The sequence below is a fragment of the Triturus cristatus genome, chromosome 3_2 (assembly GCF_964204655.1).
Source record: "Triturus cristatus chromosome 3_2, aTriCri1.1, whole genome shotgun sequence".
Taxonomy (NCBI): domain Eukaryota; kingdom Metazoa; phylum Chordata; class Amphibia; order Caudata; family Salamandridae; genus Triturus; species Triturus cristatus.
The window spans coordinates 447,469,769-447,490,110 of NC_140584.1; the positions used below are offsets into that span (position 1 = coordinate 447,469,769).

At 45.2% G+C, this 20,342-nt stretch overlaps 1 protein-coding gene across 2 annotated transcripts in view; it reads right to left on the reverse strand.

The window, feature by feature from the left end:
* SAAL1 (serum amyloid A like 1) overlaps window positions 1–20,342 on the reverse strand; it is a 305,196-nt gene that overhangs the window by 146,889 nt on the left and 137,965 nt on the right. For both annotated transcript variants that reach the window (XM_085648052.1, XM_085648053.1), the window contains one exon: window positions 1,270–1,329. In XM_085648052.1, coding sequence (XP_085504178.1) covers window positions 1,270–1,329 — 60 coding nt within the window. The remainder of the gene's footprint in view (window positions 1–1,269; window positions 1,330–20,342) is intronic.

Below are 20,342 nucleotides of genomic sequence, written 5' to 3' on the forward strand. Positions count from 1 at the left end.
ATAGGCCCTCTCCGCGCGAAATGGTCCCGTGATGTGGGGGAATTCGACGATCCGGAATGGCGAGAGGCGCTGGCCTCGCCGCGGGAGGCGGGTATACCGTCGAAGCTCCGGCTGGTGCAGCTTTGCATCTTCCACCGCTCTTATTACACCAGGCACACACTGCATAGCATAGGCAGCGCGACACACCCTTTCTGCCTGCGTGGTTGCGGGGAGGTGGGAGGCTTCTTCCATACCATATGGGAATGCCCCGTGCTTCAGGAGTACTGGCGGGGGGTGATGCACATGCTGTCACAGTCAGGGGGAGTCATGCTGGCGCCGGAGCCCAGGCGCTGCCTGCTGAATATATGGGAACCTAACGACCTCTCGCGCCTGGCGCAGGGCTGGGCCACATTAGGATTAATGATAGCCAAGCGCAACATAGCTCAAAAATGGGGGTCAGGGGAACTGCCGCGCCTCGCTGCTTGGGGCACGGACATGGACGAGGCCATGTTTGCGGAGAGGTCGGCCTTTGTTAGACGGGGCTGTCCTGGTAAATGGAGTAAAGTATGGGGGGCGTGGAACTCCTATAGGGGTGACATCTGTGACCCGCCCTCGGACCCTGAAGGCGATGCCTCAGATTCAGACTAGGGTGGGGGAGCGGGACGGTGGATGTTGAAGATATGCACTGTTGTGGAACTGTTATCTGCAAACTTGTCACATTCAGGGGCTATTGCATTGCTATTCATCATGGAAAACTATGTGTTTGATTGCTGTATTGTGCTGCTGCTAATGGAACAAAAAAATAAAATAAAAACAATACTACATGCACAGTGCAACAGTGAAATTCTAGTATCGGTCTTCAAATATGAGAGATTGCATGTGAATTACGTTGTCTTTGGTTAAAATGCAAGTTCTAAATCAGTCATGCACATAGTTTACTTTAGAGGAATAAAATAGACCAATCTCTAGTCTCGGACTCCCAATGAAATGCTATCCTTTTAAATTGGGGCTTCCTTCCCACAGACGATAGCCTGATATGATGGAAACCAACATAACAGAGGCAACTGAATGTCCCAACGTTTTCTGGCAAATGCAAGACAAAGGTAAGACTTATCTATATTCAAGATGTGCGTGATAGAGTAGCAGTGACATCTGTCACAGGAGACGTTTTAAATAAAGTAGTTCCCAGTTAGCAAATCAATGAAATGATCATTTACCTGTTTGCAAACATTAGAATTGTTATTTCATGCAACAAATCAAATGCTCAAAACGTTTTCACAAATAGCATACCTGCTGGTCTCCAGGAGAGTTGGAGGATCTGAATCACACAAAAGCAGCAATAAGATTTCTCTGCCAAGAAAGAATGGATTAGTTACAGGCTAGAATAGTTGTATTTTAAAAACAGAACCATAATTCAAAATTATACAAATATTTTAATTAGGAGTCTGAGATGAAGGTCATACATAGTTCATTTAGTGCTTTCATTTAGTTATAGCTAGATCTGTGATGCATATATTGAACATAAACATGAAATAGTAAATTAAGTCATACGGACTTGAAACTTTCAACAGTGCAGAAAAAGGACAGACATAAAAGAGCATCAATTAAAATACATCTTACATCAACAGAGCATATAGTTTAAATGGCGAGGTAGCAAAGCTGTTGCTGCATTGAAAATTCTAGCAAATAAAAGGTTGCAATAATTCAGATATAAGCCAGTTTATACAAAAAGTGATGGATAGAAATGTTAAACCAACACTCAATCACTGGAATTTCCTCTGGCTTTGTTTACTTCAGATTGCCTCTGTCATAACAGAAAAGAGTTAACCTCATGCACATCAGTCTTTACCCAAGTTAGCAGTCTAGCGTGAATTGCCCTATCCCATCTGTACAGACAAAGAAGCAACCCCTTCACGTTGCAGCCTTACAGGTCCTCATTGGTGGGGTGAGGCTTGCGTTCCTAGGCAGAGTAAGTGCTTACCACTTATGTTCAAAAAGTGATTGATGGGAATGCTTGAGCTTTTCCTCCGAATAGTATTTATTCTCAACAACCTCTATCTCATATGTGCCTTTTGCAGATGATTATTCACATACAAAAAAGTTTTGACCTCACCATCCCTTTGCCAAAGTAGTCGTCCAGCTCAGACTGAGCTTTATACTTAAAAATCGAACAACCAAGTACAAAACACAAAATTAATCTAGAAATAATGCCTCAAGGAATAGTGTATTTAACAATAGGACCCATTTCATGGCAATCCTGCCCTCCTTCTTGTGTTTAAATCCTGATGATCATATGCAGTTGTAGCTTCATTTTGCTTACTTAAATCAGAAATCTAAAAGAGCCATGATACTGGTAAGGGAGGATATATCGCTTTTGAAAGTACAGAACAGTGTCCGGAGGCTTGCGGTATTAAGAAATTCTCATAAGAAGATGTCAGACGTTTTGAAATTTAGCATTAGTTAGTGAACCTCGTTTCAAGAAAAAACATTACCGGAATGTATTTGTTGTGGTTTAAATCTGCAACTTTGGAACTTAATTTGAAGAAACATACTTGCAGTGGGTTATTTTAGGTTAAATTTGTTGGTTAAGTTATCTTTAAAAACTCATAGGCTTCTTAAAAGTTCGAAGTGTGAAAAACATTGTAGAAGTTGGAACAATCAGTCAGCTTTTACTATTGTTCTTTTTGGCTATGTATAAACTTAATAAAAACTTTTGATTATTACATAATGGGTGTTAAGATTTTCTCATCATGTAATTTGGTAAAACATGATGGGATTACTTAAAACACTGAAGTTAAAAATGTTCAACCAGTCTATTGTTTAGGGGAAAAACGACACATATGCTATTAAAAAGGGTTAAATAGTTATTGAGAATCCCTAAAAAAGTGGAGTGCATGTGTAGAAGACACGAGTACCTTTTTAAATTATGCTTAAACCTTTGAAAGACAAAGTGATTTTGGGGAGTTAGAAATTGTATGTAGGAGGTAAGATCAACATAGAATTGTTATCTCTGACTAGCTTTACATTTTTTTAAAACCTTTAGAAGTAAACGGTTTAATTATTTTAGCTCCCATAAAATACCTCAGAAGTAATAAATGAGCAAGCTACTTATTGTCAGTAAGCCTCCTTCGGGTGGATAGTCTACCTGCAGATTTCTCATGTCCCAGGTGCCATGCAGGATCTGGAAACTTCTGGCAGCATGAAGTCATACATAAGCACAACCCTGCGCACTAATGTCAGTTTTCTCTTTCACACCTTCTGCACCTTCAGACACCTAGCAGTTGACAATTCCAGAAATAAATAGTGTGCAATACCTAACTTGTGATCTTATTAATCACAGGAAGGCCACTCCAAAGAACAAAAAAGTGGCAGTGAGGAATCTGCAGTTAAGCAGAGCACTAACCAGAAAGAGCATTACAGAAGGTAAGTTGTTCTTGTGATACTTACTTCTAGCCACATATTCCTCACCTTTTAAATCAATACCAAACAGTAACAGCAAAAGGGAGGTTGGCTTGATGAGTTGGTTTTATACAAGAAAGTCCTACAGGCCAGAGCAGGAAAATGGCCCTCCCTGTGGACCTGGTAATCAAAGGAATGGCACCTGGTGTGGACGGACTTCCATGAAGCAGCTTGGAAGACGTCCAACACCAGAACACCCATAGAAAATGCCATAATAGCAGTCTTCGCTCTAGTGGAATGAGCCCAAAAGCCTTCAGGATGCTCCTACTTGCCAAGGAAAAACACAGCTTGATAAAAAGGTCAATCCACTATGATAAGGCCTGTGTTTGGAGGGCCTTTCTTTTGTTTGTGCCAGTGAATCCAACAAATAATTGCTTGTCCATCTGGTGCACCTTCGCCCAATCAATGTAGAAAACAGGGGCCCACTTAGGATATAGCCTTTGTCTGTGTAGTCTTTCCTCCTTCTTAGAGGGATGTGGTGGAGAGAAAAAACACAGGGAGCAGGATGGACTGCCCAAATGGAAGGGCAACGCTGCCTGTGGAAGAACTGATGTCATTGCTATAAGAACAAACTTTCACAAAAAGAAGGTGGTATATGATGGAAAGAAAGCACCTGCAGCTCACTGCCACAATGCCCAGAAATAATCACAATAAGGAAAAGTATTTTAAGATGTAATAACCTCAGAGAATAAGTGTGCATTGTCTCAAAAAAGGTGTGCACATCATAAAAGCAAGAACAAATTAGGGTCATACTGTGACATTCAAAAAAGGCAAAGGTAGAAACATATATGTAAGCCATTTCGAACAACACAGCACAACTGAATAAGGAAAGCGGATCAAGCAAACGCAGAAAGGTCAAAAGTGCTGGGAAGTAACGTTAACCCCTAGGCTAGACATAAAATGAACAAAAGGACATCAAACAAAGATCACAGCCACCATCTCTAAGCTCAAATCAAAACCACTCAACTGGTTCAGCTCAATCTCCACATATGGAAGTGTAGTATGCAGATGTTAGGGTGCAGGATGTTGCTGTTACTGGGACAAGGGGTCCTCCAGGAACATTAGTTGGGAGTGGCAGGTATGTGCTCAAATTCAGTAGATTTGACTACCAGACTCCAAGGCACTATCAGGATGAGCTGTGCTCTGTCCCACTTGACCTTCCTCAGGACCAGCGAGATGAGCAGTAGTGGCAGAAACACACAAATAAAGGCTAAAGTCCCTCCAAAGTTGGGAAGCATCTCCTAGGGAACTTCATGCGGAAACTGCAAGGTGAAAAATGTCAGACACTGTGCTGGTTTACCTCGGACAGCCCACTGGGCAGAGACACCCTGTGCCACCTCTGAATGAAGACACAGCTTGTGGTTGGCAAGATGATGCCTAAGGATGTGTCTGCTCTGATGCTCAGAAAGTCAACTAATTGACCGACTGTCGAAGAAATCAAATGAGTCTGTGCTCATTCGTGCCAAAGCTACGCCAGGTCGAGCCACCCTCTTTCATCTGTGATCCCACCGAAGGCGTTTCATGACCAGGAGAAAATGGGTAAGTGTACAGCCACTGGCAACCTATGCTCACAGACCAACAGCGCACTAATAATAGTATTCGCAACAAATGTATTGTGTGGGCTATGAGAGTGCTCAACAGGGAAACTGGAAACATTGGAGGACATGCAGACAATGTCTCCGTTTATGCCCAGCTAGTAGAAGCCGCTGCCTTTTTTTCCTTCTACTAATCACATCCCTCTACCTATTGAGCCAGAGGTTAAGAGGAAGGGGCAGAAATTGACTACCACCTGTGATACGGGTGTTAACACTGAAGGAGGGGAGTTTTGGCCAGGTGCATTAGAAACAGTGCTCACAGAGCGACTGTTTGACAGACTGGCCATTTTAATTAGTGAACTTGACAAGCCACATTAGCGAGGCTGGAACATATTTAGTCATCTCTTAATACGTTGGAGGCTTTAAGGACAATTGCATTAGTTAATGTTGCTGCACCACCAGTAAAAATGTAGTACTGCTCTGGAAGTTAGTGTCTCTCCAATGGCGTCTAATATACCTATTTCATTTGCACTTAATAGTATCGAAAACAATGCCTCACACTTATTTTTTAGCACACTGTTTGGTACTAGAAGGGATCGCTCGCCTACAGTCTCATCTAAAAGCATAATCATGCCCCAGCGGCTACCTACAATAAGCCTTCCCTCAGAGGCTTGCCACTATCTAAGATTATCCTAGCCAATACTCCCTCGCTGGTTGAGCGGTCATCTAAAAATACTATACAATTTAAGAAAAAGGTCTTCCTCTTGCTTACTAAACATCTGGATTTTTGCCCAGCCCTTTTCGATCAAATTGTTTTTGTGAGGCAGAAATTGTGGATTGATCTATCTAAAAAAAAGTGCGCGGTGACACTATTGTCATTAACTTTAAAAGCACCCACATATTCAGTTGCTTGCTTTCTCCTGTTTGCAATCTCAATGGCACAACTTGCAATATCTTGGTATTGCTACTTGGATTTATTACAAACCTGATCTTTCTCATCCCAAAGTGCCTTTGATCTTTAATTGTCCATCGGTTTCCATGCCTGATAGTGTCATTCCACTGCAGAGCCGGTTTCTACCACTGCAAGATGCCACAGATGTTGACTAACAACTTCGGCCTACCAATCAAAATAGCTCCAGCGCAGCAGTTGGCCCAAATTCTAAGACATCCCACCTCATCAATGGAGGCTTTTCCTCCCCTAGTTTTGATTCATCAAGGGTGGTGAGTTGGAACGTTGCAGGATTCACTGCTAGGGTTGAGTATAGAGTTTGGTCTTCTTTCATAGAGACTTATGGTATTATGTTGCTGCAGGAGATCTGGGAGGTGTCTGAGATCTCGCGCAATGGATACAGTTGCTACTCTACTGCAGCTCACCATCCAGCTCAGGGAAAGCAAAAGGAAGGCTATCAATTTGGCTCAAGTTATCATTACATTTTAAGGTTACTCCAGTCCCTGTAGATAGCAACGTGTTACAGGCATTGGTTGTTAAATGTGGCAAAAATGTTAAATTATGTTTAATTCATTTTCACAATGGTGAGTTTTCTTACTCCTCTGATGCCAACTACAGGAGGCGGTTTGAAGCAGTACATAGGTTAACAAGTTGCACAGGGAGAGCTTCATAATACTAATGTCATTTTATGCAGGACTTCAATGTTGTTTTAAATGTACATATATTAGATCAAGACAATAGGAATGATAGAGTCTTACATTACACTCTTTCATACACTAATCTTAGAGGGACACAGCTTGTGAATTTTATCTTGTAGAGAGACTTTATAAATATCCACAAACTATATTCTACCCAAAGCCCTGTTGTTCCTACCTTTTATGGTTGTGGATGCTCAACCATTATTGATTAGATTTGTCTAGATCCCTCACTAGCTCAGTCTCAAACTGCAAAACTGCTAACGTATTTCAGAGACCACAACCGTCTCACTCTGTTCACTAATCTTCCTTTATGACAGTCTGTTCTTTATCCTAGCTCTAGTACCCACATGTGCACTAAAGATAGCAATATGCGCTTGGTATGGAAATTACCTAGCCCTCCAAACCTCTCTAAAAATTGATAAAAAATAATTTTGCAGCTTTTGCAACCGGTCTGACACCAGAAGGGGAGAGTGGTGCAGTGATTGTGTCTTTTATTGAGATTTGTGTAATGGTAAGAAAACTGCTTACAAAGCCTGTCTCAAGCCCTGACACCCAAAACCCCAAATGATTTGTTTTGGCTTGCTCCTTGGCCAACCTTAAAGCACAGAAAGAATGAAACCAGGGCCTGGAACATTGAGGCCATAATGGAAGTCAATACGTTGAAAAATTCAAAATTATTCTTTCTTAAGTTTAGCCAGTTAAGAAATAGCAACAGCAATATGACATCACTGGTTTGCTCATTTTTCAAAAGTTTTGTGTCTTGGCTTCAGTGAGGTCCAAATGCAAACCATTTAGTTGCTGGAGATTTAAGTACCAGTCTACAGATAGACCTGGATGAAGTAATGACAGCCTTTCAGGATTGTCCCTCTAATAAAGCCCCTAGGCCGGATGGAGTCTTGATCAACCTACTAAAGTGTAATAATGATATGTGGGCAGATTTGCTGGTCAATATTTATAAATGATTGAAAGAAATGGAATTAGCACACATCAATTATAAATCTCATTAAAGTTCATTAGAACATCAAGTATCTATGATGATTGGTAGAAAAAGCAGGTCCAGATTTTTCTTTTAGTCGTAAAGGTTTTTATTTATTGATGAATATATTCAATTGTTAAAATCCAATATTCACAGAATTCATTTAGCCAGCGTGTTTCGTCTCAGGAGAGACTTCTTCAGGGCTAAAAGCTCTCTATTTCCACCTCTTTCATTTACCGTAACATGATCGATGGCATGAAATTCAATGATCTTATTTTCCGGATGTTCATTGTGAATATGGTTCGTAATTGGATATTTAAGGTCACCATTTAAGTCACATTTACAATGTACTTAGAAAGAATTGGCACCTGCTTGGGTCTGATTTCATCCCAAAGGGTGCCATTTCCAAGAAACCGAAGGTGGTCTATAGGAGGGGCCTACTTTAAGAGACACACTACGTCCCAGCTATGTCAAAACCAATACACTGATGAACACTTGGTTGCTAGATAAACCGAAAGGTTTCTATACATGTGGTTGTTGCTGTGTGCGTAAATTTGAAAAGAATAAGATCACCAGGTTTACCTATAACAGTTCTAAGGAATACATCATTGGCCACTTCATTAACTGTAACACGACCTTCACTATACACACAATCATATGTTCCTGTGGCAAGACATATATTGGTAGAAGTATCCGCAGCCTAAAAATTCGCATCCAGGAACATGTTAGGGCTATAAAAAATGGTGACCTTCAATATCCAATTGCGAACCATATTCACAATGAACATCCGGAAAATAAGATCATTGAATTTCATCCCATCGAACATGTTACGGTCAATGAAAGAGGTGGAAATAGAGAGCTAATATTAAGACAACTTGAGGCCAAGTGGATCTGTCGCCTTCGCAGTGTTAAATTTGGGCTTAATTATAATAATGAATTTCATTATTTTTTGTAATTAACAAAATCTCAATTTAGCTCTCATTGCCTTTGAATTGACCTTGCCGATGAAATCTATTACTGTTTGTGTGTTGTGACAGCAAAAAGATCTATGGTGTATGGTGAACTTGTATCAACACTCGTTCCGTATTCAATTTATGGACAATTTTGCAACCAGAAAAGAAGCCCTTATTTTTAATGCCCGAATATTTATTGTTGTGCTATCAGTTTTTTCACAAGCAATAGAGAGATGTGTGTATCTGGACATGTGAATACACTACTTTGAAGGCTGCGCAAACGTAATATTCTTTAAGCATCGATAATTGTTGATTTCCAACTCATACAGGCATTGTTGAAGGTGTACATACACAATTTATTGTTTTTAAACATTCCCATCCTGTGTTAATATGGCCGCTATTCTCACCATTCGCTACTTTAAGGCAAGCCTGACAATATGGCAGCTAATTCTTTGGAGTTAGTTCTCTTTGAGTACGCAGATCTTATCCAACATGGCCGCCGTGGTTATTCAAACATTTTTCAACCTGTACCAATATGGCCGCCATGAGTACCATTCACTATTCTAACGTAAGCCAACCAATATGGCAGCCAATCTCTTTAAATTAGTCAGTTTTTTAATACGCTGCACGTAACCAATATGGCGCCCGTAGGTTAAATTTGTTATCTTTACCACACTGTGCTCATATAGCATATAATTCTCGTTTAGCAGGTCAGCGTAGATCTTAATCAACATGGCCACCGTGGTTTTTTAAACATTTTTCATTCTCCACCAATCTGGACAATTTGGCCACTATGAGTACCATTCGCTATCCCAACGCGGATGTAATAATATGGCATGCCAATCTCTTGAAGCTAGTGAGTATACTGCTCTTAACCAACATGGCTGCCGTAGTCCATGTTCATTATTTTCACCATACTTTGTTAATATGGCGGATAACTTTCGCTGAGCAGGTCCGCTTTTAGTTTCGAATAGCACAGGTGTTACAACTTACATGGCTATAAAAACGGGCGCTATTCGAGTGCTCGGCTTACAAACTTTGAGCAGGGGTGCTATTTTCAATTGTTGCTGGCCACCCTGCCTACAAATGGTATCTTTGACTAAATTGAGGCTCTGATAACAATTTATCCTTTTTAATTTAGTTTATTTTAAAATTGCTGAATTGAATTGTGGGTCTTTATATTGCAGCTATCGTCTGTATTATTTTCATCGCACTAAGGTACTACTTTATTTGTAGTCTATATTAAAGTTTTATTGGATAGGCGGTCATAATTTGCTCTTCGCTTCTCTGTTACAAGGCGTGTCTCGATCAAACAGGGACTTCGCTTATGTGCTTTGGCCATTATAATCAAGCGGGCTTGCTTTTGAGACAAACATTGCTAGTTACCAATGGCGCTTTCACCTATTTGTCGAGTACCTATTTGTTTCTCTTTTTTCTGCTTGTCAATGTCCCGCAGGCTTTACGATTGGTTCAATAATAAGGAGTAGTTTCTTTTCTGTAACTCCAGTTCTGTAGTAGGGGTATCTCTGTGTATAGTCATAATCTAGTGAATAGAATGGCAAGCCCATCCCCACACAACAAAAGCGGTGGAGAACACACAAGACACTACCACTACTGTGCGAACAAATTTCGCAGCGAAGCCTGCCCAACCTGAGCATCTGCCCTGGCATCCGTGTCCAGACAGAAATGCGCAGCAAAGTTATGGACCGACTTCCAAGTGGCCGCCTTTCAGATTTCCGCAATCGGAACATTACGCAGCAAAGCCGTCGTGGCAGCTTTGCCCCTGGTGGAATGAGCCTTAGGTTTACCCCCTAAGGTCTTATTAGCCTTTTGATAACACAATTGTATGCAGGACACAATCCACCGAGAAATGGACTGTTTAGAGGTCGCAAGACCAGTCCTGACTGAGCCATAATTAACAAACAATTGGTCAGACCTACGAATATCCTTGGTCTTATCCAGATAAAATTTCAACACCCTCCGAACATCCAGGGAATGGAGAGACCTTTCCGCTGGCGAAGAGGGATTCTGAAAGAACGTAGGTAAAGTTATGGTCTGGTTGACATGAAAATCAGAGATAACCTTAGGAAGAAATTTAGGGTGAGTACGCATCACAACCTTAGCAGCATGAAATACAGTATAAGGTTCTTGACAACATAATGCCTGAAGTTCACTCACCCTGCGGGCCGATGTAATGGCCACTAGGAACGCCGCCTTCCAGGATAGGTGCTGCAACGAAGCCTTGTGAATGGGTTCAAAAGGCTCCCTCATCAGTCTGGACAGCACCACATTCAAGTCCCAGGAAGGCGAGGGAAGTCTGACGGGAGGAAACACTTTCTTCAAGCCTTCCAAAAAATCCTTGACCACAGGGATCTGAAAGAAGGAAGTCTGTGAAGGGCATTTCCTGTAAGCAGTCAAAGCAGCCAGATGAACCTTAATGGAATGGAAATTAAGGCCAGACTGCGCCAGATGTAAAAGGTATGGAAGGATGACATCTTCCTTACATGTTGTCGGATCAAAGTTCTTGGACTTACACCAGATACAGAACCTCTTCCACTTGTAAGCATAGGATGTCCTAGTGGAAGGTCGCTTAGACTCCTTCAGTATGTCCATACAATCGTCTGGTAGATTCAGATGGCCATATTGCACTATTTCAGGAGCCATGCCGCCAAACTCAAAGACGAGAGGTTGGGGTGCACCATCCGCCCCCCGAACTTCGTGAGAAGGTCCGGCCTGCACGGCAACCGCATGTGAGGAAGGAGAGACCGGTGAAGAAGGTCCGTGAACCACCACTGCCTGGGCCACTCCGGGGCGATCAGGATCATCCGCGCCCTGGACTGGGACAACTTGATGAGCACCGCCGGAATCAGGGGTATGGGTGGAAAAGCGTACAGAAAGCTGTTCGACCAATCGATCCATAGCGCATTCCCCAGCGTCCCCCGCTGGTAGTACCTGGATGCGAAGTCTCGGCATTTGCTGTTTTCGGCGGTGGCGAACAGATCTATGTCTGGAGTCCCCCACCTTGCGAAGACTTCTCCTAGTACTTCGTCGTTTATGACCCATTCGTGGTTTTCCTGAATCAGCCTGCTCAAGGCGTCCACCTGAGCATTCTGCACTCCTGGCAGATGCGTGACCGTAATCGTCAGTCCTCTGGCCAGCAGCCAGCGCCAGATCGCCTGCGCCTCCTGCGACAGAGTGCGCGATCTCGACCCCCCCTGCTTGTTGAGATAATACATTGTGGTTGTATTGTCCGTCTGTATCAGCAGCGAGTTGGTCTGGAAGGACGGAAGGAAGGCCTTCAGTGCCAGGAAGACAGATCTGAGTTCCAGGAAATTGATGTGGTACGTCGATTCCAAAGCAGACCACTTTCCCTGAATCTGCAAGTCCCCGGAATGCGCTCCCCAGCCCTGGAGAGACGCATCCGTCACGACACTCGTCGTGGGAATGTCCTTGTGGAAGGGAACCCCCTTGAGGAGGTTTTCCGCCGAACAACACCACTTCAGAGACTGAAGAGCATGCAGCGACAGACGTATCTTGTCGTCCCAAGAGCCTGTCCTCTGATCCCACTGATCCTCCAAACACTCCTGCAGTGGTCTCATGTGTAACCGAGCGTGAGGCGTGAGGAAGATACAGGAGGCCATCGATCCCAGTAGAGAAGACACCTTCCTCACTGTCGTCGATGGAGCAGTCCTGAGGTCCTGAGCCTTCCGAAGGAGTGATAACCGTCTCTCCTCCGAAGGAGACACGCTTGCTGACCGCGTATCGATGGAGGCCCCTAGGTACTGTATGCACTGGACCGGAGTCGTGACCGACTTGGACATGTTGACGTGTAACCCCAGCTTGTGCAAGAGCTCGCACGTCCATCGGAAGTGTTCTTGCGCTTCCGCGAAGGATGATGCCTTGATCAGCCAATCGTCCAGATACGGGTAGACAAACACCTTGTTCCTCCGCAGGTGTGCCGCCACCACCGCCATGCACTTCGAAAAGGTCCTGGGCGCAGATTTTAGCCCGAATGGCAGTACTGTGTATTGATAGTGATTGGCGCCGACTTGGAATCGCAGGAACTTCCTGTGCTTCCTCGCTATGGGCACATGGAAGTACGCATCCTGTAGATCTATGGCACAGAGCCAGTCTCCCCGTTGCAGCTGAGGGTAAATCTGGTGCAACGAAAGCATGCGGAACTTCTCTCTGCGAATCCATTTGTTTGCCTGCCGCAAATCCAGAATGGGCCTGAACTCGTTCTTGTCCTTCTTGCGAACGAGGAAGAACCGAGAGTACAGACCTCTTCCCCTTTGAGACAGAGGTACCTCTTCTACCGCCTTTTTTCTCAACAAGATGTCTGCCTCCGCCTGGAGCTCTCTCAGCTGGAATCGAGAGCTGACCGGCGGAATCGCTGGAGGCGGGCTGATAAACCGAAGACTGTATCCATTGCAAACAATATTCAGCACCCACTTGTACTGAGTAATTTTTCTCCACTCTGCCGGAAAAAATTGAATGCTTCCCCCCACTGGAGTGGGTAACGGTTGAGGGGGAAGTAACCGCTCAGGGCCGAGACCCGGCCGGGCCCTTGGTTGTGGTAGTAGCCTGCTGGCCTCCTCTACCCCTCTGGCGCTTCTGGAAGGGCTTGCGGAACTGCTGCTGTTGTGGCTGCTGCTGTCCCGAGCCCTGCCCACGCCCTCTGCCCGACGACCCGAACCTCCTTTGGAACGGGCGCTTCTTTTTCTCGGCCTTCTCCAACCCGACGGCCGTCAGGGTTTCCGCCTCAGCCTTCATGCGGGCCATCTCATCGTCCGCATGCTTCCCGAACAGGGTTTCCCCCGAGAAGGGCAGGTTGGCCACTCTTTGCTGCGCCTCTGGCTTGAGGGACGTCAGGCGCAACCACGAATGGCGCCGCTGGTGGACGCCATGACAGTAGGCGTGGGCGGCCAATAAAGATACGTCCGCCGCTGCGCTGATCGTTTGGTTCGACACCAGCATGCCTTCGCGCACCGTCTCCAAGAAGTCCTCCTTCTTGTCCCGAGGCAGGAGGTCTGCATATTGCTGCAGGGACTCCCACAGGGCCCGGTCGTAACGGCCCAACAAAGCCCCTGCACTCGCCGCCTTCATGGTGGTGGCGGCGGTACCACACACCTTCCTGCCCGCAGAATCCAGCCAGCGGCTTTCTTTGTCGGGTGGAACCGTGGAGGACGGGGCGGTCGCATGTTGTTTTCTTGCCGCCGTCACGATCACCAAATCCGGCTTCGGGTCCACTCTCAAAAATGACGGATCCGACTCCGGGGCCCTGTACTTTTTCATGAGCCTGGAAGGAGCGGCCTTCGTCGTCGCGGGAGTGAGGAACAGCTCCAAGGCGGGTTCCACCAGTCCTGGTACAAGAGGCAGTAGGGGGCGAGACAGGTGTTTTTTATGAAGCGTCTCGAATATCACGGACGTCGTGGGTGTTGGAACCGTCACCGTGATACCCAACTTTGCAGCCCCTCGCAACAGCACCTCTTGGAACGAGACCAAGTCGTCCACCGGAGACACCCTCGTCCCCGGGGAGTCCGACAGCGTCGGGGAAAGGTCTCTGTCCGAGGAGCGCGTGCGCGACCTGGACCTATACCTCCTACGGCGTCGTCTTGAGTCCGACGAGGACCGTCCACGGCTCCGTGATCTTCTCCTCCTGTGCGAGCGGGAGCGCGACCTCTTCGGCTTCGGCCTGTCCGCCGGTCTCGCTGGTCCAGGCGACCGTGGGCGTCGTGGCTTCGGGGTCCCCTGCGGCGGAGTCGGGTACCGTGGAAGGGAAACCGACTGCGGGGGAACCGGCGGCGGTCCCGCAGGGGTGCGTGGCAGCGACAGAGGCTGGGGCGGCGGAGGCAGCGTCCGCGGCCGAGGTGGCGGTGGTGGAGGTGGCGGTGGTGGAGGAGTTTGTGGAGGTGGTGGTGGAGGTGGTGGTGGAGGTGGTGGAGGCGGAGGCGGCGGAGGCGGGAGAGGAGGCGGCGACGGAGGCATCCGAGGAGGCGTATACACCACCGAGTACACCGATCCCGGTGACTCTCTCTTCCTCGACGTCGATCTTCTCCTCGACGTCGATCTTCTCCTCGACGTCGATCGTCGCCTCGACGGCGACCTGCGCCTCGACGGCGACCTGTGCCTCGACGGCGACCTGTGCCTCGACGGCGACCTGTGCCCCGACGGCGACCTGTGCCTCGACGGCGACCTGTGCCTCGACGGCGACCTGTGCCTCGACGGCGACCTGTGCCTCGACGGCGACCTGTGCCTCGACGCCGATCTTCTCCTCGGCGTCGATCTTCGCCTCGACGGCGACCTGTGCCTCGACGGCGACCTTCGCCTCGACGGCGACCTTCGCCTCGACGGCGACCTCAAGCGTCTCGACGTCGATCTCCTTCTCCTCTTCATCGACGGCGAGCTGCGATCCCTCGACGGCGAATGCTGACGCCGGGCCCCATCTCGACGACGACCGCTGGACGGAGCCGACGACGGCGTCGTCACCGACGACGCCGATGTAGTCGACGGCGGCCTATGCAGGTCCCTCGACGGCGATCGTCGACGCCGCTTCTCCCCAGAGCCCTGGGGGGACGGCGAACAGACGGTGGTCATCCTCCTCGACGTCGCCGTCGACGCCCTCGACGTCGACGGGGAGTGGGAGCGCTTACTGGTCTTCCTGCCCCTGGGGAGCCCCCCAGAGGCCTCAGTATGGGCCAAATCAGCCCCTCCAGACCCACCTGGTGCCTTCAGTCTTCGTTCCTCCAGAACTTGAAGCCTGATTTTCATTCTGTCCCTCAGGGTCCTGGCTGAGAACGAGTGGCAGATGGTACAGCTTTCAGGCACGTGGGACTGGGGAAGGCAACCAATGCACACCTCGTGTGGATCAGTTTTAGCCTTCTTTCGACCACATTCCGGGCACTTGACGAACAAGCCAGGCATGTTGACAGTACCAGCTACTAAACACAAGAAAAAGTGACAAAAATTGCCAAAATCTCAATTAAACCCTTGAAAAGGGGAGAGCTCAATGCTCCAGGGTCCTGCTAGCAGGAGCCGGAAAAAAGAACTGAAAGTAAATGGGACCTGCTGGGCATTCTGGGATACTGGGGAAAGTTCTGGAAAACTGGAAAGTTTTCTTAAAGGCACAGTATCCTGTTCCAAGCCACATAATGGCAGCCTATGGGGCTTGTCTGTCCACTCCTTCCTCTCTATCATTCCAGAGGCTTTTGCTGGTAGAGGCAGGGTTTTTTCCTATGTGGAGAAAAACTAGACAGGCAGTGCTGTTTGTGGATGTTGGTGGAATTCTAGTTGAAGTACTGGACAGTGTAGCCTGTGGGTATAGGCTGCATTATCTGTCTTTAAATTAAATTCTCTCTTAAAGGTGTATGCAGGTCTGCATGATTTGTCACCTTTTAGAGATTATTTTTTATTGCTCCGGGGTCCACGCACATGGGCGGGACTATTCACTAGATTATGACTATACACAGAGATCCCCTACTACAGAAAGTGTAGTTTCAAATATCTTATACAGCACGTCTTGACTAAGTTAATGACTATGGCAATAATACTTAAATATGTTTTATTGGCCAATTTGATTTTCCGGTCAGTTTTCTTTTTCTTTATTATGATTGTTTTGATAATAAAGTGTGGTTGCCATGATTAACGCTGATGGCACGATAAGCTCATATATATTTTTGCTCCAACATGAAACCTTGTGTTTTTCAGATGAGATAACGTAAAGAGTCCTAACTCTTAGGCAATGGTAATGAAGTGTCTCACAAATAATGAGACACAATGAGTCAATGGTTAAGATATGATGGGGTTGCCGCAAAATGTTTTGCAACAAATTGGTGATTTTGCCCATTATGTTTCTGTGGTGTGTGAGTTTACTTGACTCGTTTATCATTCATTCAATTTGTACATCAACATTGAAAAAATGAAATTTTTGTGGGGTTCCTATTTGTACATTAATTAATCTGTATAGACCGAGGACTAATAGCAAAACAAATCAAATTTTTATAATCACTCTAAAAGCTAAGTTACGTGATATGTTTCACAACTGGTTTCTTTCTGCAGATGACTATCCTGACATTATATTTATTTGTGTCCTAAAGTTATCTTTGCTAATGGAATACGAACAAACAACGTATATGTAATTCTGAGGTATGTCACGAACATAGGATCTATATATTATAATGGATTTCATAGTGTAATAAGCACAAGAAAGCAAATTGAACTCATAAATGTATGAAACGTTTCTTTAAGGAACTGTGAACACAATGGTATACAATGAATATTTCCACCTTCCTCTCAGATGAGTTATATAGCCATACAAGGCTTGAATACAAATGATCTGTTGTTTTATTAATTTGTTATGCTCATGCTATCCAAAAAGTTTTATAATATCCAGACTAGATAACTCGGCAATTTTTCGGTTGTATTTGAGATAGTAAATGATGTTAAGTCTTTTTGTATATATGTACAGATTTTAAATGGTGTGTATATATGTTTTCTTTTAGCCCTGAAGAAGTCTCTCCTGAGACACAACGCGTTGGCTAAATGAATTCTGTGAATATTGGATTTTAACAATTGAATATATTTATCAATAAAGAAAAAGCTTTACAACTATAAGAAAAATCTGGACCTGCTTTTTCTACCAATCATCATAGATATTTGGCGTTCTAATGAACTTTAATGAGATTTATAATTGATGTGTGCTAATTCCAATTTTTGTCATCTTAAGTATCTGTCAGTACGGTGGCAGTAAGCACCTTGGCATTGTGGAGCTGTGTCTAAATCTCACAACTTCTAATCAGCAAATATGTTGTCACCAGGCACTGCCTACTACTGTACCTGGCCTTGATGGACCCGTCTAGTGCTTTTGATCACGTTAACAGGTCCAAGTTATGGTCCATATTAATTAATAAAGGTATGGTCAATTGTTTTGTCTTCTTTTCATCTGAACCCAATTGCTAAGGTTAGATTTGGAGCGAATGGTGAATGTACATATCATTTCGTCCTCAAAAGAAGGGTTTGTCAGGGATGTATTTGAGCGCTGAGTTTATTTATGCTTTATATTAATGATCTGAGACACCACCTGATCACTTGCGGACAGGATGTAACACAGATCGGCAACCTACAGATTCCAACACTACTTTATGCCAAGGATGCAGTGTTGTTGGTGTGTACACCTAAAAGCCTGTCGCACTTATTGCAGGGTTTCGCAGACTTCATGAGACACTTAGAAATGGCTAACAATTAGACATGTTCCAATATCATGGCATGTGACCCAAAGAGACAGTATATATTAATTCCAATAGGCTACCTCAAGTGACCAGTTTTACAGATCTGGAGTTCCCTTTGACTCATCAGGCCTCTGACATTCCAATTTATATACCAGGCTTCTTAAATAAATGTACTCAATCAATTGGTGATCTTTTCAATTTGATTCCTATGTTGGGTGGTAAGCCGATAGCATCTTTCTTGAAACTGATAACATACACAATATGTCTCTGTTGCCACCTACAGCACATAATATTTGAGTTTATGCCAACATAGATGCTGTTCAAATTGAAGAAAACAGTTTTTGTTGCAGACTTTTATCCCAACCCCCATGCTGCCCTCATTTTGTATGTAATGAAGAACTTGAGATCACCTATATTGAAGACTTTTCATAAAACGTTCACCCTTGATGCTCTGGCTGACTATATAGAACATACCTTTGTTATTCTTTACGCAGCTGATGATTAAGGATAGCCTTAGCAGTGATCTGGGGTTATACATTCAATTGTTTTCTTACATCAAATCCTGTTTTGCTCAATTGGGTAGGCCATCCCTTTTTACTAACTCCAACAAGTCCGACAAATCCTGACTGAAGCAAACCTTTTTCTTTGGCAGGCATTTTAAAAGAGATATAAGGGAAACTGATAAGCCTACAAACGAGCAGAATATTCTCCTACAGACTATTGTTTTGTTATTGTACCTTAGTTATTGTACACCACTAGTCAGTGGCAGAGGTCTCTACTGTTGAGGTTCAGAACAGGTTCTATACGTAGACTGCTATACTTTCCACTGGGACAGTTTGGTGTGGGGGACTGTTCCCTATTTGCCTTTGTTGTGATGTTTTCCATCAAACCTTAACACTTTTGACCTTTTTTTGTAAATTTCAAGTCAAATATACCAGGTTATACCTTTTTATCCAATCGTTAAAGCCTATAATTTTAGACTACGTAGATCTTCCCTAATTTTCCTTCAGTATCTTAAGAACTCAGTGTTTTGCAGTGACGAACAAGTTACTTACCTTTAGTAACGATATATCTGTAAGAAAGTTAGTTAGATTCCTCACCTTAGAATATCCCCAGGCGTCAGGCTGGATCCGGAAGGATTTTTCGTCAGCAATACCCTTGCACGTCGCTAGGCGTCATCTGCGGCTCCGCGTACGTCGTCGGCGTCGTGCGCCGGGATGACATCGGGGTACTTAGATGCCACCCTCGCGCGCTGACGTCAGTTCTTGTACATAGCTTTCCGCGACCAGGAACGCAGAGCCATGCAAGAGACCGACACTGGTGCCAAAAAATTCAAGGCCCCTTTTTTGTGACCTTCTTACTAGGATGCCGGTCGATCGTCGTTGGTGCCTTCTTTATCCTTTGAGCGTTCGCGTTTTCATATCGTGATCTGATTCAAATTAGATTCTCTCTAGTTGGTGTTCCTCGCTCTGCATATCCCTGTGTCATCATACTGGAGTCATGTTGTATGGAGTGACCGCTCCATTCTAAAATGCTTAAATTATTTTGAAAAGTTCTCTTCTAATATCTTCTATGATTTGGCTTGGCGTGGATTTTAGATCCTTGTTCTCAGATTTCGATCAGAATTGTTGCCTTTGTTTTTTCATATATGATACAGTGTACATGCAAAAATATATACGGTAGAGTACGTTTTCTGTGTTTAGTTTGATTTTCCCCTGATTCTCTAACGACATTAGTTCTCTAGGGGTCACCCTTTTTTTTTCATTGGCCCTGAAAGGGATAACCTCAACCCTAGATATCGGTTCGCAGAACGGGGAGGATGGGTGGATCGGTGAGAAATCTAACTAACTAATGTTTCTTACAGATATATCGTTACCGAAGGTAAGTAACTTGTTCATCTGAAAGAAACACGTTAGTTAGATTCCTCACCTTAGAATAGATACCCCAGCAATGCCAACCCCGGTGGTGGGTCTGCGAACCAAGATCACACCAGAAAGTCCCGGAGAACTGAACGGCCAAAGAAGCCGTCTCTCCGGACTTGGCTGCCCAGGCAATAATGTTTGGCAAACGTGTGCAGCGAGGCCCACGTTGCTGCCTGACAGATGTTCTGCAAGGGGACTCCCCGGCCCAGGGCAGTTGTTGCCGCTGTGGCCCAAGTGGAATGGGCCCTCAGCCCTACAGGAGGTTCCTTTTTAGCTAAGGAGTAACAAGCTTTGATACACAAAACGACCCACCGAGAGATGGTTCGCTTGTGCACCGCCCGCCCCTTCTTAGCACCCACGTAGCCAACAAAGAGTTAGTCATCCACCCGGAACTGCTTGGTGCGGTCCAAATAAAAGGACAACGCCCGTTTTGGGTCCGGACGGTGGAGCCTCTCTTCCTCTTTCGAAGGATGCGGAAAGAAGGAGGCAACGTAACAGACTGCCCGATGTGAAAGGCAGTTACCACCTTAGGGAGAAAGGAAGGACGAGTCCTGAGAACAACTTTGTCCGGATGGACAGAAAGAAAAGGAGGCTTAGAAGAGAGAACCTGGAGCTCACTCACCCTCCTAGCAGAGGTGATGGCA